Source organism: Peromyscus californicus, unplaced genomic scaffold, assembly GCF_007827085.1.
Source record: "Peromyscus californicus insignis strain IS unplaced genomic scaffold, ASM782708v3 Scaffold_13__1_contigs__length_99412109, whole genome shotgun sequence".
NCBI classification, from domain to species: Eukaryota; Metazoa; Chordata; class Mammalia; order Rodentia; family Cricetidae; genus Peromyscus; species Peromyscus californicus.
This window is the reverse complement of record NW_026294424.1, coordinates 33,659,209-33,678,111: the sequence shown is the minus strand read 5'-3', so window position 1 is coordinate 33,678,111 and position 18,903 is coordinate 33,659,209. Positions and strand designations below refer to the sequence as shown.

The 18,903-nt window shown below is 47.3% G+C and overlaps 1 protein-coding gene across 3 annotated transcripts in view; it reads right to left on the bottom strand.

The window, feature by feature from the left end:
• Positions 1-18,903, bottom strand: part of LOC128108359 (syntaxin-18-like) — a 100,140-nt gene that overhangs the window by 33,754 nt on the left and 47,483 nt on the right. The window contains exon 2 of one of the 3 annotated variants that reach the window (XM_052734800.1): positions 6,715-6,782. The exons of 1 other annotated variant lie outside the window; for it this stretch is intronic. In XM_052734800.1, coding sequence (XP_052590760.1) covers positions 6,715-6,782 — 68 coding nt within the window. Of the gene's footprint in view, positions 1-976; positions 2,256-6,714; positions 6,783-18,903 lie in introns of those variants that run through there. One more of the 3 variants, XM_052734802.1, reaches the window with a different exon arrangement.

Here is an 18,903-nt window from a genome sequence, read left to right as displayed (position 1 = left end):
CCTCAGATACATTATACAGAACCCACTTGACCTTGGATACTGGAAACTGATGGAGCTTTTACTCTTTTAGTAGCAACAACAGAACTAACAAAGTTGTTCTCCCAAGTGGCACTGTTTTGTTGCCAGGGTATCATGGAAAAGGTACAGAATGGAGAAATTATTTTAATTAAGGTCATTCTAAGATCCAGCCAGAGGCTGCCTAGGCTGCATGCTGTTCTGCTCTAGTAAAATGTCATTATTAAAAAAATTAAATGGGTCAATAAAGTCTGAGCTCTACATTCTGGAAAAAATTATAGCTTCCTAATTATGTCAAACTAACAAAGCCTCATGGTCTGAAGGCAATATTTCTACCCATGCTCTTTCAATTCTGTGATTACACTGCTTATAAAATGTTCCTAGGAGCAGGCCAAGGCCAGTACATTGTACTGGGAGGGAGGCTGTAAAGCTGAATGGCTGGCAGTACTCTACAACCTTAGGGAAAGAGAACTTGGTGGGAGTGGATGAGGGAGGCTGGTCTCCATCTTCAGGGAGAGCACAGTGTGGGGACACTAGTCCTTTGTCCTGGCACTTCCATGTGCATTAGTTTCCCCAGAGTGAACCTAGGCTTCCCCCTCTTCAGCCTCCCAAGAGAGGAGCAGGAATTTCCCTGATGAGTACTCTGGCCAAAGGAACTGGATATGTACCTAGCCCACTCCCCATCTCACCCTCATCTCCAGACTGGCCTGCCCACAGACAGCAGAGGTTCCCTCTGTTCCACTCTCTCCTAGCAAAGGCACCTGGCCCTGCTAGCTGGGAGCCAGGGACTATGACTGCTCAGCGGCACTAACCTGACTGAGTCTAATTTAGGACCAGAATATCACAAACCAGCTCACCTACAGTTTCAAGTTCTGCCTGTTGGCCTAGTTTATCCCCATCCAGGCTTTATTTGATGGTCAAAGCATCATGGGTCATCAGAGTTAACTCAATCATCACTCACCAAGGGACTCTTGTGTGCCAGGAATCCTCATTTAATCCTCATAAGACCATGGTTCATGTTGCATCAGAAAGAAAAGCACAGAGAAGTGATGTGAGTTGTACATATGGACTGATACTCAGCCAAACTGGACAGAAGTATGTCTGGTCCCAAAGCCCATGCTCTTTCAAAGGCAGGAGACCAGGGTAGGCTAGAACTGGAGTGTAAGGGCTAGCAGAGAAGACTAAATTTCTACAAAATGCTGGGCTGCTATAGAGTAAAGAAGCCTCAGGGACATAGTTCTATGTGCTGCTCAAAGGGGCTAAGGATGTCCCCAGGGTCCTGGTCATCAGCCCCAGCATTTGCTACCACAGTGGCTGGGAAGAGACAGGCTTGGGGCTGCAGTGGGCTGAACTGAGATGCCAGTCTGCTGTGCAGTCTGGGGCCCCTGGGAACTTGCTCTGTCCCTCCTCCCATTACAATCATCTTCAAATTCTACTACACAGTACCATTCTCCCAACAGCACTGAAACTGGAATTTCACATCATTTCAAATGTGGCAAAAAGTTATCTTCTTTTATCTCACCCTCAACCATTTACACACATGAAACTGACCTTAGGTAAGAGCCTGTATTGAAACAGGCAGTGGGCAGAACCTAGCCTGGAGATTAGATGGGTTTCGGCGACTCTTACAGTGCTGGGGTGGCCTGAGCCAGACCACCTCCATCTCACCATCTAGCGGCCAGATGCTTTTCCAAGGCAATGGGAGTGTTAACAAGGAGCCTTGAACTTTTAATGTGGATGAAACACCAGGATTTATTGTCTTTGTAACAAAGGAGCTTGGAACTGGACCTCTTGACCTTTTCTCCTCTTCTCTCTTCCTCATTCAGAATCGTGCATCTTTTAACTGCCAGAATGTCCTCATGTTTGCAGCTACATTCAACATTGTTACTCAAGCCTCAGCACAATGCTCTTCCTAGTTTTGGCTTTTATGGAAAATTGGCTTAGTCTGGGCATGTAAGCATTCTGTTATTCTTGTACTGTGCCACTGATGGGGTGGCTCCTTCTTAGTCTTTTCCTGTTGCTGCGACAAAAACAACTTAAGAGTGAAAGGCTTTTTCAGCCCAGCGTTCAGGGTATGATCCATCGCAGAAGGCATGCCAAGGCGGCAAAAGCTTGAATCCGATGATCACACTGATCACATTGCATTCACAACCAGGAAGCAGAGAGCAATGAAAGCTGGTGCTCGGCTTGCTATTTCAAAGAGTTCACAGTCCCCACCCAGGGGAGGGGTCCTGCCTACAGCTAAGGTTAATCTTCCCACATCGGTTAACCTGACCTAGATAATTTCCACGGGTACTCAGAGGCTTATCTCCTAGGTGACTCGGGGTCCGGTCAAGTCAGTTGACAACACTATCACAGAGCTCCACACATGTCTAGCAAGCCTGGAAGCCTCAGGAATGGTCAGCATCCCTGTGTGAGTGCCACTGGCAGGGCAAAAGACTTTCAAGAAAGGTCTATACAATTGCACCTGTAGCCTCAGCAGTTAGAGACAAGGAAAAGGGCTGGAAATTGCTAGGCTCCAACCATTTCTATTTCCTCAAATCACTGCAGCTTCTAGATAGCAACCTATTGACTTAGTACCTGATACAGAGACACACCTTCAGAAATAAAATTTACACTGCCATCTAGTGTTCAGAGCCAGCTAACAGAGGGCTTTATGACGCAGTACAACGCAGCAGGATTACAAACATCTCAGAGTATTCTGAGACACTAAAATGAAATATGTTTAAAAGCATAATATTGCTTGTTAGGTTTGGGGGCTGCTCACAGTCACCTTGGATATGAGGTTCTCTGCTACCCGGTTCACAACAGGACAGGCACTATTCTCAGGCGCAGTGAATACAGCAGGTGTATTCACTGGACCCATGGATTCCTTCCCTCCTTTCTGGCATTTGGGTAACTCCTTTTCCTTCAGACCTCAGCTCGGGTGTCACTTCTTCAAAGATGTCTTCCCTGACAAGGCCAGGGTCTCCCAACCCCCCGAGCTCTACTTCTGTGGTGCCTCTCCTGTTTACAGTGCTGCCTGCTTGTGTGACAAGGAGCGGAATGTCTGTCTCTTGCCTGGCATGGAGTGGAATGTGTCACATGGTAGGCACTCAGTAAAGATGAGCAGGGGAATTCAGGGCTAAATGAGACAAAAACTACATTTGTTACTTAGGAGTGCCCCTCACAGATGAACAAAGACGACTGAGTGTGTGGGGAGATAGAGGACTGCCGTCTGTCTGGTGTAGCAAGTCTTTCTACTGCCAACTCCCAAATAATGACACAGAGACTTCTTACTCACTGTGAAAGCTTGGCCTTGGCTTAGGCTTGTTTCTACTTAGCTCTTATAACTTAATTTAACCAATTTCTATATTAACCTACATGCTGCCATGTGGCTAACGGCTTTTACCTCTCTTCCTGCATGTCCTGCTTCCTCTGAGTCTAGCTGGCAACTCCACCTTTCTTCTTCCCCAAGTCCTTTCTGTCCCCATAAGTCCACCTAACCTCTTCCTGTCTAGCTATTGGCCATTCAGCTCTTTATTAAACCAATCACAGTGACACATCTTCACACAGTGTAAAGGAATATTCTGCAACAGTCTGACTAAAAAGTGGTCCTCTAAAGGCCTGTGTTGGAGGCCTGGTCCCTCCAGCTGGTTAGTACTGAACCATGACTGGATCGTCAGTCCACAAACAGCATCAAGGAGCTATTAGCAAGTGGGGCCTGTCTGGAGGAAGCATATCTGTAGACATGTCTTTGAAGGGTGGTAGCTATCCCATTTCTCTCAGTTCTTGGCTGCTGAGATGTGAGCGACTTTGTCCTGCCAAAGTCTCTGTCATGACTCATGACTTTCTGCCTTGCCAGGCCCACAGTAATACAGCAAACTGACCATGAGCTGAAACCTGTAATCAGGAAACAAAATAAACCATCTCTACGTTTAGGTTGCTCTCTCAGGTATTTGTCACAGGGATGAAAATCTGACTAACACAATAATTAGGGTATGTTTCAAATGCAAAGTAGAGACAAATAAGACAAAAGAGCCAAGAAAACCCCCAAAGTTCCATGGTAGAAGAAATAAGAGAATAAACACGTGTTTTGTGTACTAGAAGGCAGGTACATGGGTGTGCTCTGTGTGCCTCCATTAACACAGTTTGAGAGAAGCCAGTGGATCTGATGACGAGCACATCAGAAAGTAAACCCGGGAGAACAGAGAGGGCAATGGAGCTCTCCGTGCAGGGTTCCAGCACAGCAAATGGTGAGGACGGTAGTGGTCTGAAAAACACAGCCCAATCCAGCCCTCGGGTCCACTTCTGTGCAATCTGGGGCTAAGAAGTCGTTCTGCTTTTGTTTTTCAAAGGTAATAAACAAACAATAACACACGTGACAGAAAGCGTGCATGGCCCACAAAGTCTGAGGTGCTAACCCTCTTTCCAGCAAGTTGGCAGACCCTGATGTTTGGCAGTGAAATGAAACAGTGCAGCTTAGGGAGGAAGCAAGGTAAGTGTGTGTGTGTGTGTGTGTGTGTGTGTGTGTGTGTGTGTGTGTGTGTGTAAGGGAAGAAGAGGGCCAAGTCATCAAAACCAATGGGAAGCATGTATGTAGCTGGCTTTCAGAAGCACTGGGGTTGGGAGTACAGGGCCCAGTGGGACTGTTGCCTTCTCTGCAGAGGATGAACAGGAGGAGAAAGGAGCAAGGCAGGAAGGACACAATCCTGCCGGGGAGTTCAAGCTTCAGAGAGGAGTCTACAAGGAGGAGCCTCAAGAGGCCTGTCCTAACCACACTACGGAAAAAGGGCAAACATCCCCAGCACTCCCACCCCATGGCTTGCTCTGTCTTTACATGTCACCATCAATGCTGTGCCGACCCTCTAGCATGCAGGCTGTAAAAAGGAGGGATAGTTTCTGCCTTACTCTCTGATGTACTCTACACCTCGAAAATTGCAGAAGGCCCTGGGCAGGTGTTCACAGATCCATGGATGTGTGGACAGTGAGCAGGTCAGGCTGGGAAAGCCCCTTCAGGGTCAATGCCAGCTGCCCTGTGGCTGTGGAAGGCTGTGCTGTGCACTGCAGGATGATTGGCATGCTGTTGCCCCACCTGCCAGATTCCTGTAGCACTCCTCTCACTGTTGTGACAAAATCTGTGAATATGGTGCCAAAACACCTGTGGATGAGAACCAGTGGCTAGCCATGTGCCTTGGGGATATGAGGGAATCATTTGTGTATTATCTGACAAATACTGACTGAGTGCAAAGTACAGCTGAAGCATTACAGGAATTTGAATGAGAAATTAAGGTCTTTGACCTCACAAAATTTACAAATTAGTGACAAAAACCTACTAACTGATTAAATAATTACACACTGTGATTCATGTTTAAAGAAAATACACAAGTTGGAGACATCAACACTAACAGGAGAGATCTGTCAGGGGTAGTGGTAGAGAAGGCCTCTTAGAAGACAGTTTAATTAAGGCCTCAGCATGCACAGGCTCTCCTCTGTCCTCCATACACTACAGAGTATACAAGCTGAGGGCTGAAGCTGGAAGGCGGATGTGTGGGATAGGAAGCACCTCAGCTGGGCATGCCCTGCAGCTGGAAAGAGCCTGGAGCCTTCCAGGAAGGCTGGCAAGGCTGGAGCACTGTGGCAGAAGGGGTCTAGGAGCTTGATTTAAGAGGAGAAGGTGAGCCAATAGCAATGCGGTGGACACTCACAGTGGATCTACTCAGGTGATGAAAGCAAACGGCTACTGATAGAAATGGGACTTCATCACCAGGAGGAACGTGACCATAAGTACACGAGGGGCTGAGGGAAGCCCTCCTGAGATACGCTATCAGAAAAAAGCCAAGCCAGAGAGATTTGTTTCTGTCTCCAGGGAGTGTCAAAAGAAGGAGGTTGCCATTAGGAAGAGAACTGGCAAGAAAAGCATGACCCAGTGACAGACACAGGCTGAGGGCTGGAAATAGGCTCACAAGAATGCCACCAAACCAGAGGAGTCAAAGTCACAGACAGAGATGGCCAAACATAGGTCAAAATAACTTAGGAGAGCCTTAAAAATCTTGTTCCTCCCCAGGTTCAGGGGACATGGACACATGTGTTCTCACCTTTGTGCACAGCACTATCCACAGTCAGGCAATGAGTGTCATCCATTAGTAGAAGATGGACAGAGAGACACACAGACTGGAAGAGTCTGCTGCTGACAAGTGGCCACCAGTGACTCAGCACAAACCCACCACGGTGGTTCTGCTTCACTCTGCAGATATTTACACACACACACACACACACACACCCCGCCCCATAACCTGGTTGAAGCGCTGGGAAGTGTCCGTCAACTTGACAGAAGCTGGGGTCATCTGGGAAGAGGGAATGTAACTGAGACAATGCCTCCATTAGACTGTCTGTAGTGGAGGGCATTTTCCTCAGTAATCACTGATGTGGTGTCACCCCTGGCAGGTGGTTCAGGGTTTATACGCAAGAAAGATGAGCAAGCCATGAGAAGCAAGCCAGTAAGCAGTGTTCTTCTACAGCCTGTGTATCAGTTCCTGTCTCCCTCAATCACAGACCTTGAATGGAAGTAGAAAATGAAGTAACCCCTTTCCTTCCCACGGAGCTATTACTGTAATAGACACTCAGCTGTGAGTTAGTAAAAAGTGAGGACGAAAAAGAGCGGAATGTACAACAGAAAGGAACGCAGCCACTCAAGTCTTTAAAGAAGAACCCACTTACCTGTAAGCATTAATATACTCCTTCCTGTGTTCCAGGAGAAAATCTCTCAGCTTCCCAATGTGAGAAATCTACAATGGAAAAGATAGTACGCTTTATATGGACAGGCATACGCTGAGTGGGCCCACTTTCACACACAGTAGAGCATAGCCACGGGGAGACTCTGAACTTCGAATTCCAAAACTTGTTTCTAATTTTGCTGGGAGGGGTGTGTGCTAAAACAAGGTCTAGCTATACAGCTCAGGATGGCCTTGAACTAGTGGTCTTCCTGCCTCCATACTCAGAATACTGGGATGACAGGCATGAGCCACCATAACCAACTCACAACTTTGGTTTTAGGATCTCACAGCCACTACCATGCTAACTCTACCATGCTAACACTACCACGCTAACTCTGCCACCCTAACTCTGCCACGCTAACTCTGCCACGCTAACTCTGCCACGCTAACTCTACCACGCTAACTCTACCACGCTAACTCTCATGGGGGGGGAGGGTCTCTTACAAGCGCCTGCTTCTTCTTCTAACTGTAGTGACCTATGATGTTAGGCACAGGCGATGCCTAAGGAAAGTGCAGACTCTACCAAACAGTGTACTTCAGGAGCTCAATAAGCGGCAATTCTTTAGTATACTGAATCTACACTCACTGACAGTCATTTCTTTTCTCAGGTGTTGTAGGGATAGATCCTGAGGCCAAAGCTGCAGGTATATAAACAGAACTTGTGGGAGCAACACAGAGATGATTTGGACAATTATTTACACCTACATGGGTCCCCACCCTCTTTGTGGGTGCTCCCACAGATGAGCAAGAAGCAAAGGACTGTGAAATTCTTACTTTGATAGGGCTGACTTCAGGTTTAGTAACAAGCCTACTGGGGCTGCTGGTGTAGCTTAGGCACAGGAGCCCTTGTCTGGGATCCTCCAGGCCCTGGTTCCATCTCCAGTACTAGAAACTGAACCAACCCTGCTCTAGAACACCTATATGTCAATGGGGAGTTAATAATTCAAACTCAGGTCACAGTCTTGGGAACAAGTGTTCTGAGAGGGAGAGAATGATTAGCCAGCAGTGGCCTGTTTCTGTCCCATGACTACTGCTCACTCAGGCCTCCATTCTTGCCTTTGCAAGACAGATCTGCTGAACTTTCAGTTCTCCACAACATTTTCTGTAGACCAACTCAGGCTACTTTTCACTTGGCTGTGCATTTAAAAGGACCTCTGCACACCTCCCATGTGGCATGCTGTAAATGCTGACTTAGCTGGTACATGCATGCTTCTCTTTTCAGATGCCCCAGGAGCTGCCCAGGAGGCCTGCACAGTGCTCCTCACAAGTCTATGCACAGGAAGCACTGAAGATGATCAGCATCCTTACACATACCAGGTCTGTCTGGAGATGTGGGACAGAGGTTAGTCCAGCTTCCCACAGGGTCCTGACTAGTAGTACTAATGCAGTTCAGAAAGGTGCTCTAGGGCACTTAAAAAGCACAGAGAAAAAATCCAAGTGTGATTAGGATGTTCATTTATTTAACAAACACTGACTGAGTCTGTCCAACCCCGGGCAGTAACACCCACTTTCAAACATATTCTCTCCTCTTTCCAAGGGCCTGCTGTGTTCACTGACCACCACTATTCCCATAACCAGTTGGGAATATGAACCTTGTAGTGAATATGTTTCAGGTCACACACTCAGTATACAGAACTCAGGTTCAAGCTCAGGTCTGAGTCCATACTGGGCATGGTTCCTAGTTACCACAGCTGACTTCCTCATGTTCTTCCTATTTCCTATCTACCCTGCATCCTAAAATCTCACTGTTAAGTCAGGTGGGGAAAAGATTATAAAATGTACAAGCAAAGTCTCTCACATGACATGTAAGATTTGATACAGCAATTCTTCTGTTTCAAGCCCTGCCTGCTTACCAGGAATCAAAAACCCTTGGCAGGCCAGGTAAACCATGAAAGGAAAGAAAGGGAAGTAGATGGTAGACTTTTCAGTACTGGCACAGTTCTAGCTCTAAAACACTATAGCCAAAGGCTACAGCTTGGCTGTGTATGTGTGTGGGGTGGGGCACCAACATGTGCCTAAAGAGTGGAAGCAGAATGTCAAATCTGGCAGTCCAAGTCCTCCTCTGTACAGCTGCAAGGTCTTAGTCTAGCCTAGTTCGAACTGCAGGGCTAGAGTCCAGCGTTTCCCATCACCTGTACACCCACAGGACCCGCTCTTCCTCTGACTGTCCTATGTACATTCTGCTCTTCCTTGTTCAAGAGTGTTTCCCTCTCAAACAGGTGCTGCGTGTGCACCTGTTACAGTGTCTGCTCCTGCCTGACAACACCATGCCCATGCTGGGGCCATGACCTGATTTCCCTTGGGCAGAAGGAAACTCCCAGAGGGTAATAGTAACTGTCTTCTCTGGAACTTTCTGTTTTCTGGTGAAAAACTGTCTCTCACAATCTTCACTAAATATTAAATGAACAGGGGGTACTAAATAATCCCACAATGGCTATACCTACTGTAGAAAGCAAAATGCTTTCCCAGACATCCCAGGGCACTCCCTTTACTCTGTTCTGGAAAGATGCCCAACCCTGTCACTGGTGAGTAGACTGTTGACTTTCAAACCAAAGCATCATTCTAGATGAGTAGCTCAGTGTGATCACGGGGGTTCTGATACAATGAAGGAGGTGGAGGAGCCAAAGAGGTGGGGTGGGACATACTGAATGGATCTTCCCTGAGGGTCTTTGCAACACACTTGTCTATATGTGGTGGGCAGCCCAGGTGAGGGTACACAAGCCACAGGACCAGAAGACTGTCTACCTGCTGCTTTAAGCTGGGATCTACAGCAATCTGCTGTGAGCTGAGAAACAGACATATCTATTTAAGGGTTCATTTCCAAAACAGCTCTGATAAGGAGTCAGAAAGATTCTCATAAAAAGTCTTAAAAGCTCCAGAGAGATCCAGGACACAGGCCAGACCCAGCTGCTACCTACAGTCAGCTGGTCTGCAAGGGAGACATGGTCCTGTAGAGGAGTGCAGGAGCAAGAGGGTGCCACGGCTTACAAAAAGACAGTGACACAATGTTTCCCGAAGCTCACTCGGGATTAAATGTAATTCTTGCCAAGTTAAAAGGTTACTTAATAACATCAGCAGCCCTTCCCCTAAGGCTGCTACGAGAGTCAGTTCTTCCAGGAAGCGGGATGTTGGCATGCCCATGCTCCAGTGGGCCACCCTACACCCCTGCACGTGAGGACAGCACCAGACTTAGTGAGCTATGAAAAGAAGAGATGAACTTTCGGGTGGGGAGTAAAGTGTCTAGGGGTCTAGGGGAAGCTGGAGGGCCCCCCCCATGATCAAAATACATGGTATACATGCATGAAATCTTCAAAGAATTAATTTAAAATGGTATTACAACTCAACATCAGCATACTATATAAAATATTTTCATGCCAAGAATGAAATGCAATAAGGAAACATTAAGATTTCTGTGTGTGTGTGTGTGTGTGTGTGTGTGTGTGTGTGTGTGTGTGTGTGAGGTTGATGTTAGGTGTCTCCTTCAATCACTCTTCCACCTTATTTTAAGGCTTCCCATTTAGCACTTTCTTAATTCTAGTCATTTGAAGGGGAGAGATTTCCTGTTAAAAAATGACTAGTAAGTGATACTTAGACCAACAACCAAACCCCAACAGACTCTAGCTACTGCATCTAAGAACTTGCAGTGTTCACTTATGTTCTACTTAATGTACTAAGAGCACATTAAAAACCACCCACTAAAGCCTTATTCAGAGCCTCCTCCAGGGCAGATAGAATCTCAAAGTTCTGCATGCATAGCTGGTCATACTGCAGACCTTCCAGGAGGTAGGAACTCTTGCATGTGCTCATTCAACCAGGGAGAAGACTGGGTTAGAGAGATGCCCCTGGCTCAGAGACACAAGCCAGCCAGGCAGTCTAAGTACCACGCCTTAGTTCTCTAGCACCTGACTCAACAGGAGGACGAGGAGGAACTGGAGGGCACAGGCCATATGAGCTGGCAGTTCCCTTCTGGTGTACATTCCTCCACATACACACAGTCATCATAACCCATGGACCACCAGTCACCTGCGTGCTCGGCAAGATACACTGCTCGACAGCTACAAATATGCTGGGATTGTGCCCTCAGGGCATTTGTATGATTTGGACATCATCCACTACTCCAGTTACTAAATGTAGAAACAGGCCCTGCACGAGGTCACAAGGCCAGTGAGCAACAGAACTAGAAGAGATCAAAAGCCAGACACAAAGGCGAGGCTGTTTATTCTGCCCTGTACTTGCTTTTCCTTCACACAAATCAGCTGGGGTTCATGTGGGAATGAATGCTTGCATTCGGTGATCTAAAAAAAACCTCCGTTTTTAAAGTTGAAACTTGATTATTATTCTTTGCACATATGTGTAAGATGTATGCCATGGTGCATGTGTAGCTGTCGGGAGACAACTTTGTTAATGTCAGTAGTCCTCCAGCTTCACATGGGTTCTGGAGATCAAACTCAGACCATCAGGCTTGGGCAACAAGAGTTGGGCTGAGTCATCTTACCTACCCTAAAAATTCTTTTTAAAGTCAAAATCCTATCTTTAAACGTTTGCAGACAGACAGACTTGCAACAGATGTGTGTCTTCACAGCCCCACGTGTTTTCCTTGAAATGAGTTGTTGTTCCACGTTTTGTAACCCAGGAAGCTCAGAACTGGCAAGGCCATCAGGGTGTCAGGAGGAAGGTTCACAAGGACAGGATGGTCGGAAAGACTTTCTGGGATGATGCTGGCCATTTATCTTGATCCTAATCACCAAGCTACCTCAAACACGGTTTACACACGCAAGGACACACAGGCACTTGAGTGACCCACACCCACAATGAGGAGAAGCTCCAGGAAGGTCTTGTGGAGCTTGGCAAGGGGGGCAGAGGAAAGAAAGCAGAGGAAGCAGGGGGAGGTGACCGCTGTTCTTGAGCGCTTGACTGGCTGCTGGGTTCTGCACTGCCCACCAGCAACTGCACCAGGAATGCCTCTGATGAGTCAGAGAGTCGCACTAACTGTGGGTAGAGAGGTAGGAACTTAGGCATCAGTTTGATACTGTGGACAGTGAGCCGAACAAAGCAGCAGGTTCACTCCTGGGGTCTCTGTGCGCACCACCCGGAGGCTCTGGGCCAAAATGACAGGTGTGCCCTCCTAAAGCAGCTGTTCAACCCCCTGCCCATAACATTTGTGCCACCAATGCACCAGTGGTCACATTGTGCCATGCTGGTCATTATTGTGGTTGACAGTATGTAAGCACCTCAGTACCAGGAGAGCTAGCCTACAGGGAGGAAGCTTCCTGTTAGCACCAGCTTGATTTCTCCATGTTCTGTGACCAAAGTCTGTGGTGTCTCTGGTGTTAGGATTTTACCGTCAAGTTCTGGTGGGCAACCAACCAGGAGCTGTGGCAATAACCTACACTGTCTCAGGGGAAATGCCCCACCAAAGACACTGGATTATTTGCCTGCCCAGTTTCTAATCCTGGATTTCTGTTTGACTTATTACTGCTTGTAAGGCTCTACTCAGGGGCCAGCTTCTGACCCTGTCTTCTGCAATTTCCAGGCCAGGTTAAGGACCTTAGAGCAAGCACAGATATGCCACATCTTGTTTTGAATTCCTTTCATGTCTATTACGAGTCCAAAGTACTTTCATTTTTTTTTTTTTTTTTCATTTTTGAGGCAAGGTTTCACTGTGGGTGAGAATTCCTGAAAAGAAGCTGTTGGCGAAGGCTGACTGGAAGTTCAGTGATATGCAAAGGCTGGAATGCTGCAAGTCAAGTGCCCTTTAAATATCCATTTCTTACAGCCCACGTCGGTGTCAGACCTCACATGCTATGACTACCAGATAGGAATCCTCTGGAACACATGAGCAGACCCCTAGTTTCCACCAATCCAAGGCTCAGAGTGCTGTGAGAGAGCATGCTCGGCCTGTACACGAGATCTCTCCCCTTTGCTCTAGGCTGCCTTTCTGGTGTTCCCACTAATGTGTGTGAAATGTCTTGCTTTATGATCTTTTTGCTTTATTAATAAAAAAAAAAAAACTTCATGAAACTGCTTCTTTGTTGGAACATGGGATTTGGGGTGACCTAAATGTTTATCCCCTCTAAGACGAGAGCTCTGCTTTTGAATAAACAGTACTGTGTACCTCTGGCTGGCCTGGAACTGAGGACAGCCTCACTCACAGAAATCTGCCTGTCTTTGCCTCCCAAATGCTAGGATTAGTTAAAGGTGTGGCCACCACTCCCAGCTCATCAACTTAGTCCTTCACACTGATTTCTCTCTTTTTCCTTTTTTACACTTTTAAAAGTTTAATAATAGAAATACAGTGCTCTAGGGTGAGCCCAAACAAAGGAGATAATCTGTACAATTAGAAAAGCAAGCGTTCCCTGTGCATTAAATGGCCCAGGCAGGGGCTGTGCTACAACATGTCACGTAAACAGTCACCTTGCTGCTTCTGCAGCATCTTATTGCTTAATCACAGACCATCCTCAGATCCTGGCAGATAATCGCCAATCTCAGATGTTTCCATTGCACTCTGGCTCTTCTGTTTTCTCAGTATTTGCAATCCCTTAACTCCAAAAATATATACGCAAGTCCTCCGGGATTATTTTCCATTGATATTGATCAAAATATGATTTGTGAGGGAGATTTTAAGAATATTTTAGCACATTTCTGCTGAATTCTGAGGGAAAAAATTAGAAAGCTCTCCTCCACAAGGATTTCAGTAGAGTATGAAAATTCTAACTCAGCTAGTTAGCGGCACACCTTTCCCTGTCCACTAGATGGCAGCACTGGCCTGAAAGCAGCACTCCCAGGCGGTCACTCAATAAATAGTACCACCATTTCCCCCCAGGGGCTTTTCAACCTCTCTTGTTCTTTCATTTAGTTTGGAATCAAAGGATTCCTCCAAGTTAACTGTTCTGCACATACTGAAACTGAAAGGACACTGTTTCACACCTACACGCGTACTTTGGATGAGTTTGGGAAGTTTTTACAATAAGGCACTGGACAGAATGAACACAAATGGAGCTTAGAGGAACATGGCGGCAGGCCCAGCTTTAGTAAGAGTGTCACCTACAGAACAGCTTGGCTATCTGTTACTTCCTGGGTGCTTTGTAAATTACTCAAAGCAAGATAAACTAAAACAGAAGCACTGTGAGAAATGGTAGGATTCCTTTCAATGGCTGCGCTATCCCTGCAGGGCAGTTCAAAGCAGTGAACAAGAGTCTTTTGCTGATCACTGCAGTGGCCTGACCTGTAGCTCCTTCCCCAGGATGATAGGAACTCGGTTCTGCTGGCACTCACAACACTACCAACAAAGACTGGATGGATTTCAGAACACTAAGTACCGATTTGCATAATTTGCCTCTGAAAGAAGCAAGCATTGTTCAAGATTAAAGAGACTCCAGTAGGTCCCTCTGGCATGTTGTAAAAAGTCCCGTAACAAAGGCATTACTTCTTTATTTTTCATTCGGTCAGGGGACACAGCTTGTTGTGTCAGTCAGTGTGAAGCAGAGTCAGAAGAGCACTGCTGTGGAGTGACAACTTGCCAGCTACTGAGCAGCTAGAGAAACCTTCCACAAGGATGGGTTCTGAGCTGAACTTGGGGCCGGCTGAGTTCAAAATCCAATACCTCTGTCCTAAGTGAAAGAGAATTTCACCGCCAATTACTAAAAGTCTGAATTGAAAGCAGAACTAACAGGCCTGGAGTGCATGGACCCTGCTGAAGTGCCCCTGGGAGATGTTGGAATTAGGTCCCAGGAGAGAGGCTTCCATCTCTAGACTCGTCACCTACGGAGAGCCTGGCTCAGCCCCGCTCGTCCACTAGTCTAGGAGGTTCTTTCCTTCACCACAGAACGATGGCCCTCACAGAACTGTTGAGTAAGCAAGTATTGTGTTCCTTCCACTTTCCCCCACCACAGAACGATGGCCCTCACTGCGGGCAGTCACCCTTAGAGCAGTGGCTCTCAAGCCTTAGGTCATGACCCCTGGGGGGGTCGAATAACTTTTTCACATGGGTCACCTAAGACCATCAGAAAACACAGGTATTTACATTACATTTCACAACAGTAGCAAAATAATAGTGGTGAAGTAGCAACAAAAATAATGTTTTGGGTGGGAGTCCCCACAGCATGAGGAACTGTATTAAAGGGTCACAGCATTAGGGAGGTTGAGAACCACTGCCCTTCTGGGAAGTTTCTTTCCAGTCCTCACAGGGCCCTCCTGACATCCAGTCCTCTTTACAGCATGGCTCCTTCTGAGGGTTGCTCTCTGCCTGCACCGAGCTGTAGAATCTGCTTCTTAAGCTCAGCCCAGTCCTTGGTGCCATCCTTTCCATTTTGGGTATACTCATTGTAATCAGAGCTTTAGTCACCAGCCCATAAAACACGCACCCAGGCCCACCTCTCTCAGTTCAGTTGTCTTCTGGACACTCCACGGCTGCATCAAAGGGAGCACGTCCTGGGAGGGCACTGGGGCAACCGCTCCACTCGACTCTGGCTCATGGCTCACTACCAGCTGTCCTCATCACCCCAATGACTTGAGAGCCTCTCTCTCTCTCTCTCCCTCTCTCTCTCTCTCTCTCTCTCTCTCTCTCTCTCTCTCTCTCTCTCTCTCTCAATTCCCAAGTCAGAAAAATCACAGGCCTCCATTGCGCTCACAAATAACCCACACCTGTGAATTCTGCCCACTCACCTTGCTAAGTACCTGCGAGAGGAGCTGCCCCCACTGCCCACTCCCTTCCTCCACACCTCAGTGCCCATCCCTCAGCAGGCTCCTTCTCATGCCCTCATCTTCCCACCACCAGCTACTCAAAGCTGCTGGGACCAGAGGGTTCCACCTGTGGTACTGCGGTTCTTGGCCCTCCGTTTCTGCACAAAGCCTTTCCGAGGCCAACTGACTGCATCTGATCTTCATCAGCTGGGTATGTAAGGTACTATCAGTCCGCAAACTTTGCTCTGGACTCAGAAGCGATGCACTCTAGCTGTACAGCAGCTCCCAGAATTCAATGCATCTTCTAAGAGACAGACAGGAACCATGAGTACTAGGAATCACTTTTTCTAGCCTCACCCTTGTACTCTAACTTCCCAGAGTCTTGAATGGCATAGAGTAGGGCTGGCTGGATAGGGAAAGCCGAGTAGTGCTGTGGGGTGGGCACAGTGACCGAGAGCTCTCTATACTAGCAGCTAACTTAACAAACCTGCAAAGTGGGGTTTCCTTCCAGATAGGAAGCTCCTACCCCCCAAACCAAACACACAGCTCTCAGAAAACAACAACTGCCTTCTTAATGCCAATGCAAAATGAAAGGGCTCCCTCCTGTACTGCCGAGGTTGAGCGGCCCCACATCAGCAACCACCCCAAGCTGAAGTAGTACCTGCTTTATGGCAAGCCTGGGCTCTTGACCTGAAGAACAGGCAAATACCAGAGACTACTCTTCCTCCCCACTCCTTCAGGGGCCCACTTCCTTCCTATGCTAACTGAAAAGACCCCTTTCAACTCCATTTTCCCAGCACCGTACACTGCATCTCTGTGGTGATGGTTAGTATATTCCCTGTCCAGCAAAACTTGGACACTGGACTTTACTAGACCTTTCTATTTGCTTAGTAGAAACTGCATAATACCAGAGCATAAAGAAGTGACTGATTGCCCCTGCCTGGATTATTAGGTCTAGAAGGCTCTAGGAGACACCTAATTGTGAAGGACAGCACATGGGGAGCCAACTGCCTCTTGGGAAGTCATTCCACTTCAAACAGTAAAGAATTCTTTTTCCTCTGAACCAAGTTCAATGAGCTAGGAGCACAGCTCAGCAGCAGATGCCTGCTGGGCACACATGAGGTCCCCCTCTCAACACTCAGGGCTGGAGAAACCTTCAGTTATTGTGTTCCTACACAAGGAGGCTTCCCTTCCTCTAGGCTAAACATTCCCAGAATTCTCATGAATTCTTTACCTGAAATAACGTCTGTAGCTTCTGGACACATTTATTACCTTAAATATATCAGGTCATGGGTCTCACATACCAACAGGATGCCCAGAATAGACTGGAAGCCTTGTGCTGGCAGAACCACTGCCTCCCGTGTCTGCACGTAGTAAGTATTCTTCCTGTGGCACTTCAGAATGCCCTCCCTTGAGTCAAGCTGACTTTACATCAACTAAGGTGACTTCTCCAAGAGAGCTACTGATAAATTCTGTCTTCATTTGGTTCATGCTTTCCCTGGCCTCTTGTCATTCGTAAGTCTGACCATTTTGCCATTGAAAACAACTGTAATTAAAGAGCATCAATGTATTTTAACTTAAAAAATCAACAAAGAACCTGGGTGCTCAGAAAGGCGGCACACACCTGTGATCCTGATACTCCAGAGACTGAGGCACAGGAGATTCAGCTCAGTGGTAGAGCACCCACCTGCCCGGCAAGTGCAAGGCCCTGAGTTCAGTCCCCGAATTGTGATAAGGAGAAAGATGACTGTCAAAAATCTCTCTGTGTCTCTCTCTGTGTCTCTCTGTCTCTGTCTCTCTCTCTCTGTCTCTGTCTCTCTCTCTCTCACACACACACACACACACTCTACAGATCAAGTTGGCTTGGCCCACCATTCACGAAGAGCTGGCCTCCACTCTCCTCCAGCAGGACCCTGGGCTTTTTGGGGCAGCAACAGGAGACCGAGCTATAGACTAACAATCAGGATCCGTCAGTCCTGAGTCTCTTGATACTGCTTTTGGAATTATTTTTGTTGCACTAACTCAGATAAACTAGGTTCTCCTGCATCCAAAGAAACAAAACACTCATCTTCATAAACACTTTGGTTTGGTTCAGCAGCATTAGCATGAATGACTCCATTTTGGTTTGGTCTGTTAGACCAAGTGCAGGAGTCCAGTGAAAACCATGGGCTCCTATAATTCCTCTGAACAGAGTGCAATGGGACCAGAACACACAACTGCAATGATGTAAACTTCAGAGCAGTTCAGCTCTCTAACTAAAGGCACAGACTGTGGTTTCTTCGATACGGATCAGAGCCATGGCTGGTGGCCTTGGGAGTCATGATGAAGGCAGCTGTGTACACTCCATGCTAGAGTTGCAGGTGGTGAGGTGTGATACTCTTCCTGGATGAGACCCTGGGAAACCAGACCAACGAGAGGGGTGTGGATTCCCCAACCCCATACTCACCTTATCCAAGGTCACCCACACCAAGTAGAAAATAGGCTTCCGCCAGGCAAGTTTCTGTGTGCTATACCCACCAACCAGCCTGTCTGCCTGTGCCCAGTGCATTCCCCTCAGAATCTTTCCCTGCTCCCACTGCCTTTCTTTCCCACCATCTCCCCCCTGACTCAGCACACACCTTCCCCGGGGCCAGTGCGCAGACTGACCTCCATGCATAGCCTTTATCTGCCCTGCTCTCTTAAAGCAGAATTGTCATGGATGATCAGCATGAAGGCAGAGAGCAGGATGGCACCTTCAGGTGCAGTGACTCAGCCAGTTCTGACCTAGAGTCACTGCTGTGCCCCAAACCTTCAACTGCTGCAATGGTTGATTGGAAGATCTGCCAGGTTCTTCCAGCTGACAAGTTCCAGAATGATGTGGGTGTCTGATTATCCAAAAGCTACTGGAAACGAAGATGGGCAGTCTCCTCCCCTGCCTGCTTCCACCAGAGCATGATTCCAAGGCTGCATACACTGGCAGTATTCTCAATATCTATCTAACCTACTACATAAATTCAACAACAGAACTTCCAAGTCTGGGCTTCAGAAATTGAAACTATTTCTCAGAAAAGACAGTAAGAAGAATCACCCTGACAATTCACAAAAGGTATAAATTTGGGCAGATTCTACATGTTTCTGGTGAATGTCCAATAGAAGCGACGCAGCAAGGAAGAGTTCGAGGCCTTTACAAAGAGGAGACAAGCCATGGAGCTGGCCTCAGTGAGCTGGCCCTGGAGTGAGTCTACAACCCAGTCTGCATTCTACCTGTCCTTACCCTCACCACTCCACAGCTGTGATGGGAGGGCGGCAGGGCAATGAGGCACACCGGAATCTCAACCCTGGGCATTGACTGTTCTTGTATCTTAAAAAGCAACCGGAGCACAATGGAACTTGTGCTTCATTTTCCAGGAAGGATTCCATTTCCACTTTCTTTATTGGCCTTACATAAAGAGTTACAAATATCTACCACATA